This window comes from Phallusia mammillata, chromosome 5, assembly GCF_965637545.1.
Source record: "Phallusia mammillata chromosome 5, kaPhaMamm4.hap1.1, whole genome shotgun sequence".
NCBI lineage: Eukaryota > Metazoa > Chordata > Ascidiacea > Phlebobranchia > Ascidiidae > Phallusia > Phallusia mammillata.
The window spans coordinates 27,679,279-27,696,860 of record NC_137256.1 but is presented as its reverse complement, the minus strand read 5'-3'; the positions used below and the strand labels follow the sequence as shown (position 1 = coordinate 27,696,860).

Here is a 17,582-nt window from a genome sequence, read left to right as displayed (position 1 = left end):
CTGACATATAAAAATATTCCGAAAAATAATAGTATTTGTAAAATATTTAAGCAAGATGCAATTTTATTGTTAGCGTAAATTTTTCGACCAACAATAAAAAACCTCCATTATAACAGCAGTTTTGTGACGAAGAGTGGAATTAATTTGCGCGCGACGGTTGAAGCTGGCGTGGCAGGGGCGTTGTAATCACATGTGGTTGTTTATGTTTGATTCGGTCAATAAATAAACACAGCAGGCAGTTGTGTTTTGCAATGTGTTCTGTAACGCTTTAACTTGTTTGTTTGTGCAACTTAGTAATGTTGGTCCACTAATGAAGGACCTTTATTGCCTTGTTTGATAGAGAACTAAATATGGTAACTTTGAGAGCTGATAAGTTAACATGTTATGAAAAGATTTTAAACTTGTGCATACATGAAGCTGGAAATGTATTTTATGTAAAGAGTTTCTTATATCTGTTTTAAGAAGATAAAAATGTATCATACTTTTTACTGCAACTTGCAAAACAATGCGCATTGCAACTTTATTTCGTTTATGCCAGCAGAAATTTAGAATGGAAGTAAACCAATATTTATCGAAAACGAATGATTCTTACAGAGCCCTGAAGGTAAGTAGACAAGTTTCGGGATAAAGTGTTTCTTTGTCCCCATTCAAACCTTTTTTATTCCATTTCAGAATGCAGGAATGAAGAAAGAATCCGTCCACTTAGTGATTGGAAATGAATCGTGCGATCTTGATTCATTTGTAAGCGCTCTGACCCTCGCATGGTTTAAATACAAAGTGAGTGAGGTTTGTGATTTTATTGGCAATGTAACAAACATACAGGAGTGTACCATTAAATTGAAACCATGTTTACTTTACTGTAAGCCATATTTGATTGTAAGACACACAAATGGTAGAATAAAAAAACTTACAACTAGGTCACAATAGGATAAATACGATAACATAAAAACAGTGAAATAATCAAATGTACCAATTTGTATTAATCAACGTGTTTCTCAATGATAAGAAGTTCATGAAAAAAAAAACTAAAAAACTTTATCACCTAGGTTGGTAAAGAATCATCTGTTTACATTCCTGTGATGAACATTTGCCGAAAGGATCTAAAACTCCGCACAGAAATTAGTTTTATGGTTGCAAAAATTGGAATTAACGTTGATAGTTTATTATTCCAAAATGAAGTTGATTGGGAATTTTTGACAAGTTTCAAACAAAACTTCAAAGTGACGTTAGTTGATCACAACAGTTTGCCAAGGTGGGTATCATCCTGGATGGATTTCAGGAGTTGGAGTTGGTTAAATTAATGATTCCTTCTACACCTCAAACTCCCAATGGTTTCAACTCTTTGACTATATAGTCAACAAGTGTTAATATTAAAGTTAAACTGTTGGTGTTGTTCCAGGAAACTCTCTTTTCTTGAACCTCATGTTGTTGAAATTGTTGATCACCATCCAGTGGTCACCGAAATCCGACCCAATATTTCACAAAACATTAAAACCATCGGATCCTGCTCCACGCTGATTGCCATGGAAACAGTGAAAAATGTGGAATCTGCAATGATACCAGATGAAATCAAATTGATGCTTTTAAGTTAGTAAAACTTGTGCCTCTGTAAAGTTTAGCATTGGCCACAAAAATATACCATCTTCACAACATCAACAGTTTTCATGTTTGGGTTAAATATGCAATGTGCATTCTTTTTTACGAATACATGTTTGTACACACTTTAAATTCTGTTACATATATAACTTATAGCTCAAATATTAGGGATGTATTTGTTTTGTAATCGCGCATGAAAAAATTGATTACTTTAAATGTTTACATGCTCTTATTTTAAACTAATGTGCTCTTGTTCGTCTACAACTTTATTGAACTTCGTTTCAGGTTCAATTTTAATTGACACATGCAACTTTGATCCAAGCGTTGGGAAAACAACACCAGAAGATGTTGAGGTTTTTGAAAAACTGAAAGCTGGGAAAAATGCAGATGAGGTTACTGAATATTATAATCAACTAAACAACGCAAAGTTTGATGTGGAAGGACTAACAACAACAGACATTATGCTGAAGGTAAAACAAGTTGTGTTATTACCACTTACCTAACAGACCAGTTACACAACACATAAATTAAAAATGTAGTTGCTTTCTGGGCAAATAATTTCCTAAAAACAAAACTGCCGATGATGTAGACATTTTATAACACAGACGCTTTGACAAAATAATTGTCATCAACAGTGAAAAAATACAGTTTATTCTTTATCACTGGCAATTCTTTTCATGTGCTTTTCAAGTTTGTGTCATGTGTACCTAAATAATTTCCTAATGCTAAAATTTTCTTGGACATAAACACTTCAAAAACGAGATTTTGTTTAAGGTTGAAATGAATGGTTTCGGCAAAATACTGTAAGGTTTACCTTCCAAAGTGGCACAAAAATACCCTTTCAAAAAGCCCAAATGGTGCATGCGTATAACACTGTGTTTATTTAAACATTACTGTATTAACTTTGATATTCTGTTTAGGATCCAAAATACCTCGAAAAAGATTCACACAAGTCGTTATTTAGCACAATTCACCAAACAAGCGACACTTTTTTCCAACGTGACAATGTCGCGGAAACAATTTCAGAATTCTGCAAAGCCAACAATTACACAGCATGGATTTCACTGTTACCTACGACAAGAGACCGAACAAACAAACCATACAAGCCAATTACTATTCACACAACAGATACAAGATTAAGGGATGAGGTAATCCTGTAATTAGGGATTGCAGATAATCACGTAATTACAGACGTGCTGGAAATAACCCATTGTTCAAATGCAGATTACTTCAAAACTCTGTGCGTCTGAATTGTTGGAAGTGACTGTGGTGTCGGCAGATGAATTGCCTTTTACCAGAGAGGATTTTGTGTTTTTAAGGTAAATATTTTATGAGTTATCCGCTATATTGAGTTGTGCTTTAAAACATAGGATTAATTTGAAAGGTTATAGGTATATTTGATCTGATTTAGAAAAAAACTACTATAATACACTACTGCATGTAAATATATGTGTAGTTATTGCAGTAAAGTAACTATACACCTATTAACATATACATGTGTGTGTATCTAACTGTTTTGTTTATTAGAATGTACAACTGCAAGGCATCACGGAAGCAAGTCTTACCAGTGGTTCAACGAGTGTGGCAAACATATCATTGAAAACACCCGACACCTCTGTTTGTTTGATCAATGCTGGTTAATATTTAACATCACCTGAAAGTGCAATTCACGACAAAATGATTTTCACTGCAAGTTGTCACCTAAATGTGCTTGTTGCGCTTCATGCACAAATAAACTGTTTTGTTTTGCAGCAGTGGTAGTGATGTCACACTCGCTAAAGTTAGGTAATAATGAAATAAAGTAACTGTTTAGTTGTAAATTGAAAACTGCTTTTGGAAAATATGGAGTTCTACAAATAAAGATTTTTATGAGCACACAATTAAAGTATGACATCACCCTACGGTCATTGTGATGTCAATGGTGCTTCTGATGACACTTCAGCTTTAAGCGAGATTACTTTGTCTACACAAACACCAGTTCAATTGGGAAATGAGGCAATTGTAACAAACTCGGATGAAGTATTGGATATATTCAGCACTTTGGATACAACTGATTTCAATTCTAGCGGACAATCTGTGCAACAAAATGAAAACTATTATGATTTGTTATCATTAGGGAATGATCAAGAAAGTGGAGCGACAAGTACAGGGCAAGAATTTGATGCATTTAGTTTGTTAGACATCACCTCAACCTCACAAGTTCAAGGTGAAAACTCTGCTGCTTTTCCAGTTAACGAGACCCAGAATCAGCCTTTAGATTTACTAGGTTTATTTGACAACCCACCAACAACCAAAGTGCAAGCTGTGGAACGGAATGAGCCAGTATTTGGAATTGTGCCTTCACTAGCTGATACAGCAGCACAACAATCTGAAACAAGTAATTTAGTGGATTTCTTTGCAACCCAAAATGTTGCCGAAACTACAGAAAACTTACACAACCCATCACATGCTGAGCCTGCTTCTAATTTTGATTGGTTGATGTTAGATAACCAGGCCAACAACAAAACTGCTGACTCAACATCTGTGCCAAACATGGATGATAACATGAAACCTGATAATAACTTAGGACTAGATTTTGCGTTGACTTCTGCTTTTCCGATGTCACCCACAAACCAAGTTGATTTTCAATTAATTGCAGAACATAAAGAACCAGCACAAAGTGGCACAAATTCAATAGATGCTGAAAATGGATTTACCACCAACAAAACAAACTTAATCAGTGGTGATAATTTCATGGACATATTTGGTTCCGAACAAGAAAAAACTGAAACCAGAGAAGTGCAAAAAACTGTTGATCAAGAGACCGACAATTTAACCACAGGCCATAGTGGCAATAATTTGGATTTTCTATCACTTATGGATGGAAGTGAGGCATTAGAGAGTTCTAAAGACAGCCAGGATGGATTGAACTCTATAAATTTAACCGACGCAATCAGTGCAGGTCCATTGGAAGGTGGTAAACTGTCCAGAGCATCGGATGAAATCGGTTTTGTTGACGAAAGAGTTAATATTCACCCAGCTGAGTCCCAACGAAATGATGACATCACCACTCTTTGTGATGTCAATAAACCTGAATCAATAATAGAATCTGATTCTATTGTTACAGTGTCAACTAAAGGTCACCTGTTGAGCAATGTGGATAATGTAGAGAGCTCGGAAACTTCAAAAAGTAATTTATTTCCAGTTATGAGTCAAACTGAAAGCAATGATTCTCCATTTGATGGACAGGAAGGAATGTTTGAGCCTGACTTGAATCAAGTAAACAATGGACTGCTATCTGTAGATGATGTTTACATTGTTGGTGAGGTAAACAAATCAGAGATGGAAGACAACATGTCCTGGACAAATATGTCAGATGACCAGGCAAAGGAGGGAAAACCAGAAAGTGAGGTGGAAATGGGAAACTGTGTGAAATCATTATGTTCGTCTGATTCTGATGGAAATAATGAAGTTTCAGATTCGAAACAAGAACATCAAAACCCGACATTTGAAGAAGACATTAACAGCTCTCAGGTCTTACATGAACATGTCCCAGCTAAGAATGAAAGCGATGGTATAGAAGAAGAACCACATGAACATGAAAACACCTTGCAGCTAGCACAAGCAAATCCAGATAATCAACAAATCAGTGAAACTCTGAGGGGTCAAAGTTTGCTTCCAGATGGAGATGCCCAACTTGATGCAAGTGAAGCAAATACTGAAGATTGTGGAGGTAATGCAGACCTAAATGAACTTGCAGAAGATGTTGTCACCAAAGCAAAAGAGGATAATATAAGTATTCCAACAACAGATGATGACGGTGTAAACATGATAAAAAATGAGGATATGCATTTTACTGAAGGTGTTGCTTCTGATGCAGAAACAAGTGCATTGCAAATGGAACCAAGCAATCAATGTACTGAAGTTGATACTGTGGTCCAACCATTAGAAAGTCAACTAACAGTGGATCCACCAGAACAGGAACAAATCAATAGCGACTTGAAACAGGATACGCCGATCACTGCAGACATTGATACTAATTTGCCGGATAATGACCAAATGGAAACAGAGGTTGATATTACAACATCAGTGGAAAATTCAATTGCAAATGATTCATTGCCAGAAGCTATAGAAAGCTCTTTACCACTTGATGCCACAATGTCAAAGAGTGAAAACCTGTTCCAACCTGAACTAGGAGAACCAGTCAATGTATTAAGCAGTTCAGGTATCACTCCACTTGAAAATGGTGACTTGCAGGAAAGTGTTGTTGCGGAAACCAGTAGTGGCAGTGAACCTGCGCATGGTGACACCCAGTGGTCATCACTACTCCAAGTGGAAACTGCATCGGCCCCATTAAACTCCGAACAGAATCTTCAAACAAATCATTTACATGAAGAACTAAACATGGATGAATATAGTTTGCAGCTTCCAGCAAATCTATCCCTTTTGGGTGAAATTGGGGAAACAACAGACGCAGCAAAACAAGTTGCTGCACCAACACTAATTCCTGATGTTGGTGAACAAAGCCTAAACTTTTTTGAAGCTGATTCAGATTTAGCACCAAGTCAGAAATTTGATACAGACCTCATTGATCAAGTGGAACACCCATTTAGCAGTACAATGCCTGATAGTCAGCCGACACCTCTTGTGTCCACAAGTGAAGAAAGAACATCACCTGTGTTTTGCGATGCTTCACTACATTTAGGGCCAATTGATTCACAACAATTACCAAGTGATATATCTCATGAGATGAGTATTGGCCATCTGGATACAAATCAGTCAGCGTCCACAAGTGATAAGTCTGGTCAGGGTATTTTTCATGAGACGCTTAATATCAAAGAACTGCTAGAAAATCAGTCGATATTCTCCACAAGTGGTATCAGTGATGAAAGGAAGCATCCAGATGTTGAAGTTATGAATCCTGCTCCTCCTCCAAGAGGAAAAAAGAAGAGACAACCAATTGCCCAAGACAACAAACCCTCTGATGAGTTAACTGAAATTGCCCACCCAGAAACAGTAAATGAACTTGACATGTTTCAACAGTTACCTGACAATGAAACAAATGTGCTGAATAATGGTGTCCAAACACTCACCGAAATTGATTTGTTGCAATCCTCACCAGATGATCAGGCAGATATTCAGACATTTTCTCTTCTTTCTGTGGAAAACAAAGCTTCAGAACCCAACTCAAAACAGGAGATGGACATTGGGAAACAACAAGATAGCTATAATTTAGATTTGTTCCAGACACATACGCCAACGAACCCTTTTTCTTTAGAAGAAAACACTGGTGAGAATCTTGTGGATTCAGAAATCCCTGGCAATGAACTGGAAGTGGCGAACACCGGATTTGATGAAATGCAAAATGGTGACAACGTAAGTCAAGATTCTCTTGAACATGACAACAACACATTTGGAACTGCACCAATGACTACAAGTTCAAGGGGTAGCAATGAAATTAGTTCATCAACATCTGTGCCTGAAACTCCAGCAGATTCTACTTTGGTTGTTGACATGTCTTTTGACCAAAACCTATTCACTACTTTAGAACTTTCAACAAGTCAACAGCTTGGTTTCCCGAATGAAATAGAGGATAATAGTGCTGTTGTTATGACTACAAAGGAACCAGATTCTAATGCAAATCTGCTTATTTCGCCTGATATTCCTGACAACACTGTTGTCCAGGAGGATGAGTTAACTGAAGGTCACCTTGAAAATGAGCTACAACCCTACAGCACTACTAAGTGGACTGAAGATCAAGTCCCTCAAACAAATACCAATGTAGTAGATGTGCTGATCCCAGGCATTGAGGAAGAAAAAAGTAGTCCTGCTGCACCTGAAACTTTACAACTGCACACACATCTTGATGAAGGGAATCCTGCACCGCCACCTAGAGGAAAAAAGAAGTCTGTTAAAAAAGAGAAATTTGAGGAAGAGTTATTAGATGTCAATAAAGTCGTCGATGAAGGGGTTGATCAGAATGGTGAAGCAGACTTATTTACAAAACCTATGGATCCTCCACAGAATAATGAACTTGTTGACCTTGTAATGTCGACGAAACCTGATTTCCCAACTTTAGAACTGACAGAAACTTCATCTTCAGCAGAACAATTCCCACTTGACAATTTCAACGTGCATCCTGACACACTCACCACAGAGGAATTGCAGCCAGATGCAACATTAAAGGATTTGGAATTTGAAAGTATTGAGCAAACCAAAGTGGACACCACGGAAAAGGAAGACAAGGAACAAGGAAATATGCTGCTAGATGTTACACCCAATCATGATGAGGAGGAGATATCATCAAGCATTTGCAGCACCAATCTAAAACATGTAACTGATATTAACTATGATTTGGAAGCAACGGCAATGTTCAGCATCGAAAATCAAGAAGCGACAAAACTGGTTGAGAATCTGTCAGAAAACATGCCAATGGCTCCACCAAGAGGAAAAAAGAAAATTGCTATAAACGTAGCAGAAATTGAAGAAGAGTTTAATGTGGCCAGTGTGACTGGGGACTGTGAACAGATTGGCCTCAATATTCAAATAAATCCTGGCCTTCTGAATGACACAAATGTCCTTGAAATACCTCTTGGCTTTGACACAGAAAATCAATCTGTCTTAATTGATACCCAAGACACAAACATGAACCTAAAAGGAATAAGTGAATCTGGATCGCAAGGGAATTCGGATCAAACTTTTGTTAACAAAAGTAGTTTGCAAAATCTGCTTGAAGAAAAAAGTGAATCACCAAATGAAAATGGAAGTTTTGTTCAACAAAATACAGAGGAGTCAAATGTAACAGATGATAGTCTAATAATTAAAACCAACGATGCCGTCGCAAAAGCAGAAACTGATAAGAAGAACAGCTTCATAAATAAAGTGGAAACTGCTCCTGTTGAACTTCATGAGGATGAAGAACGATTGCCATCATCTTCAGAAGAGGGAAGTTTGTTTGGTTCGGATCAGATAAACGTGTCTGATTTGGATGATTCTGATTGTGGTGAAATGCAACTTGGAGATAACATCAGTCAGATATCTCTCGAATTCGATGACAATCCATTCGAAAGCACACCTGTTGCTCCACTTCGCGAAAAGAGAAAAATCGATTTGAACGCTGCATACCTGCGACATGAACCGGTGAATGTACAGAGTAACATTGTTCCCAGCACAGTTTTTATGGAGCCTGATGACATGCTTGAAGATAATGACTCAGCGAAAGTAGAAAATGCTCTGAACAATGACTTACAGCAAATGAATAATGAGGTGTTTGTTGAGGAATCTCTTTTTGCTGGTCAGACCAACTTAAATAATCTGCGATCAGTTGTGGGCTCTGGGACGTTGGTTTCATTTGATTCCGATTGGGAGGAATTCCAGCAAAGTGGGCAGCCAATCAACACGCTGCCTGTCATTGAGGAGGAGTCGGAGCCGGAAGAAAATGACGAGGATCAGGAGTCAGATGGATTAAGTGAAAAAAGTTTTGAAGAAATTAAAGATTTGGTTGAAGAAAATATGAAAGATCTAATGGATAGTGAACTGGATGATGATGATGATGATCTGGCCACTCAATATAACCACTTATGGGGAGAAAGATCTGCTGGTTTCGATTCCAGTGGCATAGAGGAATCACTAGACACATGTTTGGCTCCACCAGAGGCTCCCGGTAATGCTGAGATTGAGACATTGCTCTCAACAAACCCAACTTCACACAGTGTTTCAAGTTTGCAGGAACCACTAGAATCAGATTTTCCTGAAGACGGAAAATCACAATTAGAAAAGGATTTGGATGAAAGCCCAACAACCACAGAGGGTTCCTGGTGCATTCTTGATCAAACTAGCGACTATGAGGACTGGAAAGACACATATACTGAACCAAGCACCACTAATGAACAACTGATATTATCTGGAGAATCGAAAATCGCTGATACTGACCTAATTGATGTCTATACATCCCAGACACAAAATTCAGAAGATCAAACAACCAGTACTACAGATGAGAAAGAAAATGATGGTTTCTTCAATGAAGCCACTATTGTAAGTTCTGGAGAAAATTTGATTCAAGATAAAGGTTCAGTGCCAACAGAAAATGATAAAGATATGTTGGAGACACCAAAACCATTGAATGTGACAGATCTTAAAGCTGAAGTTACCGATAATGATTTAACGGATTGGACAATTAATACAATAGAACGGAATGAAAACTTAGAAGGAGATTCAATACAAGATGCCATTCATGAAAGCAGTGATGGTGATTTAGTCGGGATGGAAAATAGCATTGGAAAAACTACTATTGTTCATGCCAATGAGGAAAGCGATGGTGATGGTGAGACTTCTTTGGTGAAGAAAGGTGACCAACCAAGTAGCGGTGATGTCCATACACTTGAGCCGAGCCGTAATGTTGATTTTGCTGTGACAGAAGATAGCGTTGGAACAACTACCATTGACCATTCACATGAGGAAAGTCAGAATGTAGAGTTGCTAGAGCCAGGTGAAATCAAGCCATGTGACAAGTTGTTTGAACATTTTATTCCAGTAACAAATGCAGAAAATGATGTCAATATGTTGCCCGAAATACAAACAACAGATGAAACCAGTAACGTTTCTTCAATAACTCCAGACAAAGGGCCTAGTAATATGTTTGACGATGAAACAGCAACTCAGTCCCAAACAGGTCCTACTCCAATGCTTCAAGGTCAACATGACATTGATACTGAAACACCAGATGTCACACACAATCAAGAAGTCATTTCCCAATATAATAACAATTTGTTGTCTTTTGGCGAGGGAGAAACAACAGAAAAATATATTACAGTTCCAGTGCATGTTAAACCCAACAACATCGATGATACAAATAACATGGATTCTTCACCTGACATTGATACTAATCTTGACAGCAAATCATTTGAAGTTCTTGGTATTGGATCGGCACAAAATGTGGAACATCATGACATTTTCAAAGAGGAGGTGTTAACACCTTTGGATACCAGTGTACAAGAGCAAGAAAATGTTGAAGATGCAGAGATAGCTAAAAACTGCCAAGTGTCTATGAACGAAGATGACCTTGTTACACATGATGAGGAAAAACATCTGGAAGAAATGGTTACTGCTGTATCAACTGAGATCACCGCAAAAACAGAGACATACAAGGAAGAGCAAGTCTATGATGAACAACATACAATATCTGCAAACACACTGGAATTTGAAGACCTGTTGGACCCAGTGAATCTCCCTACCAGTGAGCCGGTGCCAAATTTGCAAAACAATGCTAAAGAAAGTAGTATTGACAGAGATGCCTCAGAATTTCCCCTAAATACTGATGCACCCATGATTGGCAATGAAGAAATGACATTTCAACCCACTGAACCTACCCAAGAGGAAAACAGAGATGCAGAAAAATTGATGGATGAAAATAATTTACTCAAACCAATGATAGCTGACTTTATGCTGGAAAGGGAAAACATTGCTGTGTTGGTTGAAGCTCCTGCTAGTGATGATGTGGCACTGAATAATGGAAATCCCAACACTGACACAAAACTTATAGACAGCCTGACCCCTGCAAACCAAGTAGAGAGTATGGTGACCAGTATAAAGTCACAAACAAGTGTTCCAGAAGATGGAATGCCAGTTGACAAAGCCATAAATTTGCAGCCTGATGACAATGAAAGTTGTACAGAATCCGACAAACAAAATAAACGAGTAGTAGTTGATGAATCCCTGTTTGGTGAACAAGAACTACATTCTACAGGCATCGAGGAAATTGTGTTAGAACAAACAGAAAATGCTGCAGAACTTGAAGAACAAAATATCCCAGTTAAACTTGATGAAACAGTTCCACTCAAGGAGGTGTCAGATGTTGAAGTGACAACTGAAGTTAATCTTCTTCCAGGTCATATTGATGAATCTCTGTTTGGTGAGAAAGGACCAGATTCCACCACAGTTGAGGAGAGTGTGCCTTATACTCAAGGAGCTGTTCATGAGGTTGAAATACAAAATCAAGATTTCACAACCAACGAGGGAAGTCTATTGAATGCTCCAAACAATGTTCATGTTGATGAGGCTGGTGCACAAAATCAAGACACCACTGAGGTTCAAGAGGTACTGGTTGATAATCATGTCAATTCAGAACAGCAGCTGGAAGATGTGGTTCAATCTGACGTTACTGCAGCAGGTGATTTTGATCCCTTTTCTTTCACTGGTGAAATAGACAACAACCCTCAGTTGATAACAGATATTGCTGACAAAATTGAACTGGCAACAGAAGAATCTGATGCCAAGACGCATGACCAAGCTGATCTGGTGCAAGTGACAGATGAGGCCACAAGTGAACATGTAGATCAGATATATCGTGTCCCTACCAACTCATTCCAGGACCTGAATGTGGGCGATCAGATTTTTGCCGACCCAGTTTCAGTAAAACCTTTGAAGAAATTGCATCTGCAACCAGATGAGGCTGGAACAAACACAGAAGAAGAACAAGAATTTACAAGGTGAAATAACACTTAAATGCTGAATATGAATGGTGGTCTTGTCCAGTGGTGGGATTCAAATTTTTTGTCACCCGTTTCTATCACAAAAGTCACATCTTTAGGCGGTTCTGTTACAAAAAGTCCATTGACAGTAACCAGTAATGCTAACCGGTTCGCTGATCTCATAAAATTTCGTGAGACGGTTCTATAGAACCGGTGCGAACCGGCTGAACCCCACCACTGGTCTTGTCATATTTATGTCTTTGCTTAAACGGACATTTGAATAGTTTATAGAGTTGGCTTTTTAAACTTTTGCTGATTTCTGGCTTTGGTTATGTCCAAATAAGTTGATGAGCAAAATAATTATTAACTAAAATCCTGTAGTCAGAAACATATAACTCAATTAAATATCTCACCTGTTTTGGTTTCAGAGAAACAAATCGTGTGAGATACGACACTATTGGAAGCATTGATATGTTGACCGACTCCTCAGAGGATGAAAATGAAACACAGGAACAGTTCAACGCAGGTATGACCATGTTTGCTGGAAATAAAATTGTACGAACTATAATTTTACCCAGACTAATTTTACCATGTTAGGAAGAAATTCAGAATAGAAAAAATACAGAAGAATCCAATACAGAAATCCATTTGTTAAAAAAATGATATGGATTATAGCATAATTTAATTATTTGTGCAACTGTTTAGATTCCTCTGTTTGTGAATAAACAGGTCGCATAAATGAATAAACTAAAAACAAAATTGCCTTTGGATTTCAGCCAAGGCCGAGTTGGTGAGCATTGATCTAAAGAACGACGCAGATGACCGGGATGCAACAAACGAGACGGTCTCACCAACTTCCTCTTTACGACGAAGATCAATTGTTCCTCCATCATCTCTGGTCCTCTCAATTGCTCTCGATGACATTAATGTTCAAACCCCTACACAGGAAACACAAGGTACAGTTTATAAAATTGTTGTGTAGCATGGTGATACAACATAACAACACAATTAAAAAAAATTGGCATGTTGCAATAGCCTGTTAATATTTTAACAGTTCAAAGTTTCTGTATTTATTTACGAGTATATTGGTAAAAACAATAAATTCTGTTTTCGATGAAAATGGGTTTTAGTTATTGCTAGTTCCAGAATTAGATGTAATGCATTATAAGATGTTTTTAAGGCATCTATTACTGTCCATGGTTTAAGTCAATTTATTAAACTAAGAAAATTATTACACACTCGTATCAGTTCCTTCTCGTCCTTTTTTGTTTCAGTTGATGGACCATCTGCACCAAGCATCGGTTCAAACAGTTCTTCAGCAGCAGGTTAGTTTGTGTAACTTCTTCATTCTTTCAACATTGTAATGTCCCATGTTACTCTGCAGCTTCCAGCAATGGTGAGAAAACAGACCCAGAAATCTTGCTTCCCACGATTCCTGCAACAATGAAGGAAGATCCTGTTTGGGAAAATGTTGTTATTGGAAACGAAGACTACAGGATTGACGGGAGAGCAATTCAGAATTACAAACGAGTCATCTCCCATGGAGGTAGAATGTAACTCTGTGTGACCGTGTCATTAACCTTAACACTGAAGTATAAACTATGTAACTATTTTTACAGAGGAGTCATTTTGTTTGGTAGTAAAAACTGTAGCAGCACAATATTAATCACTAGTTTAAACATTTGAGCTAATCATCCTAAATTAGTAAAGCCTACAATACTTGTACAATACTTCATGTTTTAACAGGATTTTACAAGGAAAAGCAAGCTATCGTGGAAATATTTGGTCGATATCTTCCTGACTCTAGTGTTCCCAACTACATTTGGGTGATGGACAATCTCTTTCTGTGAGTAAAACTTATTATGGGTCCCCTTCCCTGAAGGGGACACATATTGATTTTACTCGATTTGTTTTCTTTTCTTTTCTTTTTTTTTCTTCTCCCCAAAGTTTGTCCACCTCGTTTTGCCTTGAAATGTTTGATGGATTTGGATGAAATTTTCACAGATGGTAGATATAATTATGTAGATGTGCCATTTGTTTTGTTTGACTCGATAGCCCCAGTGTTTACCCCACTAGCCCCCTAAAATGGGTAAATTTTGAACATCGTCCGAATTGGATGAAATTTGGACAGTTTGTTCATTGTGCCATTTTAGGGCATCGTTTGTTGTGTTTTACACTGTAGCCCCAATATTTACCCCAGTAGACCCCTAAAATGGGTGATTTTTTAAACAATGTCTGATTTGGATGAAATTTGGACAGTTTCTTCATTATGCCATTTTAGGGCGTCGATTATTGTGTTTCACCATGTAGCCCAATATTTACTGCTTAAGTCACCTATTTTTTAAAAAACGTCCGATTTGGATGAATTTTTGATAGTTTTATGAATTTGGCATTTGTAGCTGTCGAATATTGTGTTTCACCCTGCAGCCCTATTATTTACCCTACCAACCCCCCAAAATGGGTGAATTAATCAACAATACATTTTGACAGTTTGTGTAATATGCCATTTTGAGATGTCAGTGTTTTATGCTATTTAGGCACACAAACTTATAACAATGTCTCAATTGCATGAGATTTAGACAGTTTGTACTTTACATAACTTTTTTTTTAGGAACACTACCAATCACTGTGTTTGACTTTATAGCACCGTTTCTTATGGTTGTCTGTTTACAACTTTGCGGTTTTGGGGACCCATGAGTTTCTGCCTGCAGAAACAAATCAAGATTATAAAAAATGTTGGCTAATATGGGACCCAATATAAATAAATATAGAGAATATATTACAGTTTGCAGAATAGGTTGTAGTGTATATGCTATAGTAAAATGTGCTAAGCCACCCTTCTAGTTATTATTGACAACACAATAGAATATTTGAAGCTCATTTAATCCGAACCCAATAAAAACAAGCAATTAGTGAAGATCTGGATTAGCTGATGTTGATTAGTTATAGCCCCACCACAGTACAAATCATTTGTACCTCAAGTTATGTTTTTTTCAAATTAGGCAAAGATGCAAATTAAGCGTATGCTGTTTCACGGAGGTGTACTGTATTGTGAAAGATCTGCTTAGAAACATTGTTGTAATATTTAAGGTACCTGGTTTCAACGTTGGAACTTCTCGTACAACATCAGGATTACGTGGTTGTGTTTTTCAACGGGTCAGTGTCGAAAAATCATTTTCCCAGCACATCCTGGCTGAAGAAGTCTCATCTGCAGGTTCCGTATCATCTGCGCAAGAATTTAAAGGGATTTTACGTCGTTCAGTCTTCGTTTTACTTCAAAACACTCACTGGCCTGACAAGAATGTTTCTAAGGTAAACGAAACAATTCTTATATATAAACAAAGAAAGTGGATTTTACATTAAGTCAAACTGCTATTGTTCTTGTAACGTAGTTTGTACATGCTACTTTAAATAGTCATTTTAAAGCATACACCTTTGCTTGTGTGGTAGTTGTGATTTAGTATTATCGCAATTCAAACTGGTCACAGCAATGTAATAGCTCTAATGGTAACAAATAGTAATGGAATACGAATTGAAACTCACTTTCCATAAACAATCATCTGGTGGGTGTCAGTAATTTTCCCAAGCATCATCACAAGACAAGCTTTGTCAAAAAATCAAATAACTTTGTCATAAAGTTTAAACAATACATAAGCTATTGCTGCCAGGCATAATGTCAAGTTTATAGAGCTCTTCGGGCAAATGTATTTTTATTCCGACGTTTCGATGTCCTTTACAGGTAGGCGACTCTATAAACTTAAAAGTTTAAACAAGTTATACCCATGTACAGTTGCATTTATTCTGTTTATCACTTCGATATCCGGTTGACAGTTTTTCTAAAAACAAACCTTTTTTGCAGCCGAAAGGTTTTTAAGAAAACCAAGAATGTTAAAAACCACACAGAGCTGAAACAATTCATTCCCACAGATTTCCTCTTTATCCCACAAGATATAGCCAGGTAATTCATTCCCACAGATTTCCTTTTTATCCCACAAGGTATAGCCAGGTAATAACACTTTTGATAAATATCGTAGTTTGCAAACAATAATTTCAATGCAGAAACCTAAAAGATTGAACAATTATCTTAATTTTGAAAAATTGGCAGCCAATTTATGTAATAAAGTTTTGCAGCTAATGATAATGGTCAAATATGATTTTTATGAGTTACTGTAATGATTTTTTAATTGTGCACGATGAATGTTTGCCAAAATGATCTCAAATACAATGATTTAATTTCTAATTGTTTTTGTTTCACTGAAGCAAGAGCTCCAATTCGTTGAATGACGAGGTAAGAAAACAATTCATTTGATTTTACTGTTTACTTCGGACACAACACAATAATTTACACAATTAGGTCCACCTAAAACAATCAACATGTTACCGTAACGAATGTTGGGCCATTATGATTGCAAGCACTAATTTGTTGGGGCCAAAAAAGATACTTTAATAAGAATTGACTTAAACTGTCAATTATATTTGACTCATATGAGTTTCCAACATTTCATTTGGTGCATCTTCAGCAGGGTAATTGTAACTACCCAGCATAATCATTCTTATACACCAAACCTATCATGTTTACCCTGTTTGGTTGATCAAAAGGACAGTTTATGAACCATGCAGTGGTGGGATTCAGCCGTTTCTATAGAACGGTCTCACGAAATTTTATGAGATCAGCAAACCAGTTAGCATTACGGGTTACTGTCAATGGACTTTTTGTAACAGAACTTGAATTCCACTACTGAAACTATGCCTGGCAATAACCTTATATTCATGGAATTAACATAACTTTGACTGATGTTTGATTAGGTGAAAAATGTTGTATGTATTTTCAGCAGGTAAATAAGAAGTGGTGGTGGTCAAGATGAGATCCGAATGAAATAAAAACAGCAAAACAGCTTGTCAATCCGTCAAAACACAAAGTCCGGAGTGACTCACCTGTTCAATACTTTGGGAGCATATTTAGCGGCTTACATGTTTACAATGCTGAAAATATTTATTTACTGTTTTGCATCCATCACAGTAGAGAATTTCATTGCTTACTTTGTCATATAAAACTTTTAATCTAATCCAAACCAGTCAACTTTTGTAGCAACTGTGATTTTGTGATTTGTTACTGTCGAGAGTTTTTATGCAATGTCATGTAACTGTGCCCGAGTATATTTTCCTACATACAACTATTGTTTCATATAATGCCGATATACTCCCACCATGTGATGATTTTAACATAATAATGATAATAGTGGATTTAAGTGATTTGTTGCCCGTAGCAACTTACTCATATGTGTATGATTATTTCTGTCATGTGCAATTAGTGCCTGTTTCATGTTTCAGTTCATATCAATGATTTTGTGCAATATTGTCAAAATAAAGTTTCTCTTAAAATGAAAGTAGGATCTTTTAGTTAAATATGGAAGTTACGCAGAAAACTAAGTACAACAACATGACAGCAATAACAAGCATTAGTTATAGGCAAGAAACCTAATAAACTGAAACATTTAAGCAGCACTTAACCAAGAAATGTATGATATGACTCGTTTT

General features: G+C 37.0%; 2 protein-coding genes across 7 annotated transcripts; both read left to right on the top strand.

Moving 5' to 3' along the window:
- The first annotated feature begins 66 nt into the window (after nt 1-66).
- Nucleotides 67-3,347, top strand: LOC145228156 (exopolyphosphatase PRUNE1-like). Of its 2 annotated transcripts, none has more exons than XM_080093153.1 (8): nt 67-604; nt 673-786; nt 1,047-1,252; nt 1,400-1,587; nt 1,882-2,066; nt 2,517-2,744; nt 2,821-2,915; nt 3,124-3,347. In XM_080093153.1, the coding sequence occupies exons 1-8, from the start codon at nt 506-508 to the stop codon at nt 3,194-3,196; spliced, it is 1,188 nt and encodes a 395-aa protein (XP_079949279.1). In that variant the 5' UTR covers nt 67-505; the 3' UTR covers nt 3,197-3,347. The 2 variants fall into 2 exon arrangements, with proteins under 2 accessions (XP_079949279.1, XP_079949280.1); XM_080093154.1 differs by having other exon boundaries at nt 68-604; nt 673-777.
- Nucleotides 3,348-3,409: 62 nt separating this feature from the next.
- Nucleotides 3,410-17,428, top strand: LOC145228153 (uncharacterized). Of its 5 annotated transcripts, XM_080093149.1 has the most exons (11): nt 3,410-11,743; nt 11,804-12,062; nt 12,473-12,570; nt 12,821-13,000; nt 13,319-13,369; nt 13,429-13,590; nt 13,791-13,890; nt 15,135-15,356; nt 15,904-16,002; nt 16,305-16,332; nt 16,877-17,428. In XM_080093149.1, exons 1-11 carry the CDS (start codon nt 3,484-3,486, stop codon nt 16,907-16,909), a joined length of 9,492 nt encoding a protein of 3,163 aa, XP_079949275.1. In that variant the 5' UTR covers nt 3,410-3,483; the 3' UTR covers nt 16,910-17,428. The 5 variants fall into 5 exon arrangements, 3 of the variants coding, with proteins under 3 accessions (XP_079949275.1, XP_079949274.1, XP_079949273.1); XR_013860030.1 differs by having other exon boundaries at nt 3,410-12,062; nt 15,904-16,050; nt 16,877-16,910; XR_013860031.1 differs by having other exon boundaries at nt 3,410-12,062; nt 15,904-16,050; nt 16,880-16,898.
- Nucleotides 17,429-17,582: the final 154 nt, after the last annotated feature.

Coding starts and splice junctions, on each gene's coding strand:
- LOC145228156 (XM_080093153.1), top strand. CDS start 506: ATGCGCATTGCAACTTTATTTCGTTTATGCCAGCAGAAATTTAGAATG. Junction 1,253..1,399: donor GATCACAACAGTTTGCCAAG/GTGGGTATCATC, acceptor GTGTTGTTCCAG/GAAACTCTCTTTTCTTGAAC. Junction 1,588..1,881: donor AATCAAATTGATGCTTTTAA/GTTAGTAAAACT, acceptor ACTTCGTTTCAG/GTTCAATTTTAATTGACACA.
- LOC145228153 (XM_080093147.1), top strand. CDS start 3,484: ATGACATCACCCTACGGTCATTGTGATGTCAATGGTGCTTCTGATGAC. Junction 12,063..12,472: donor GAAGAACAAGAATTTACAAG/GTGAAATAACAC, acceptor TTTTGGTTTCAG/AGAAACAAATCGTGTGAGAT. Junction 13,370..13,428: donor AAACAGTTCTTCAGCAGCAG/GTTAGTTTGTGT, acceptor GTTACTCTGCAG/CTTCCAGCAATGGTGAGAAA.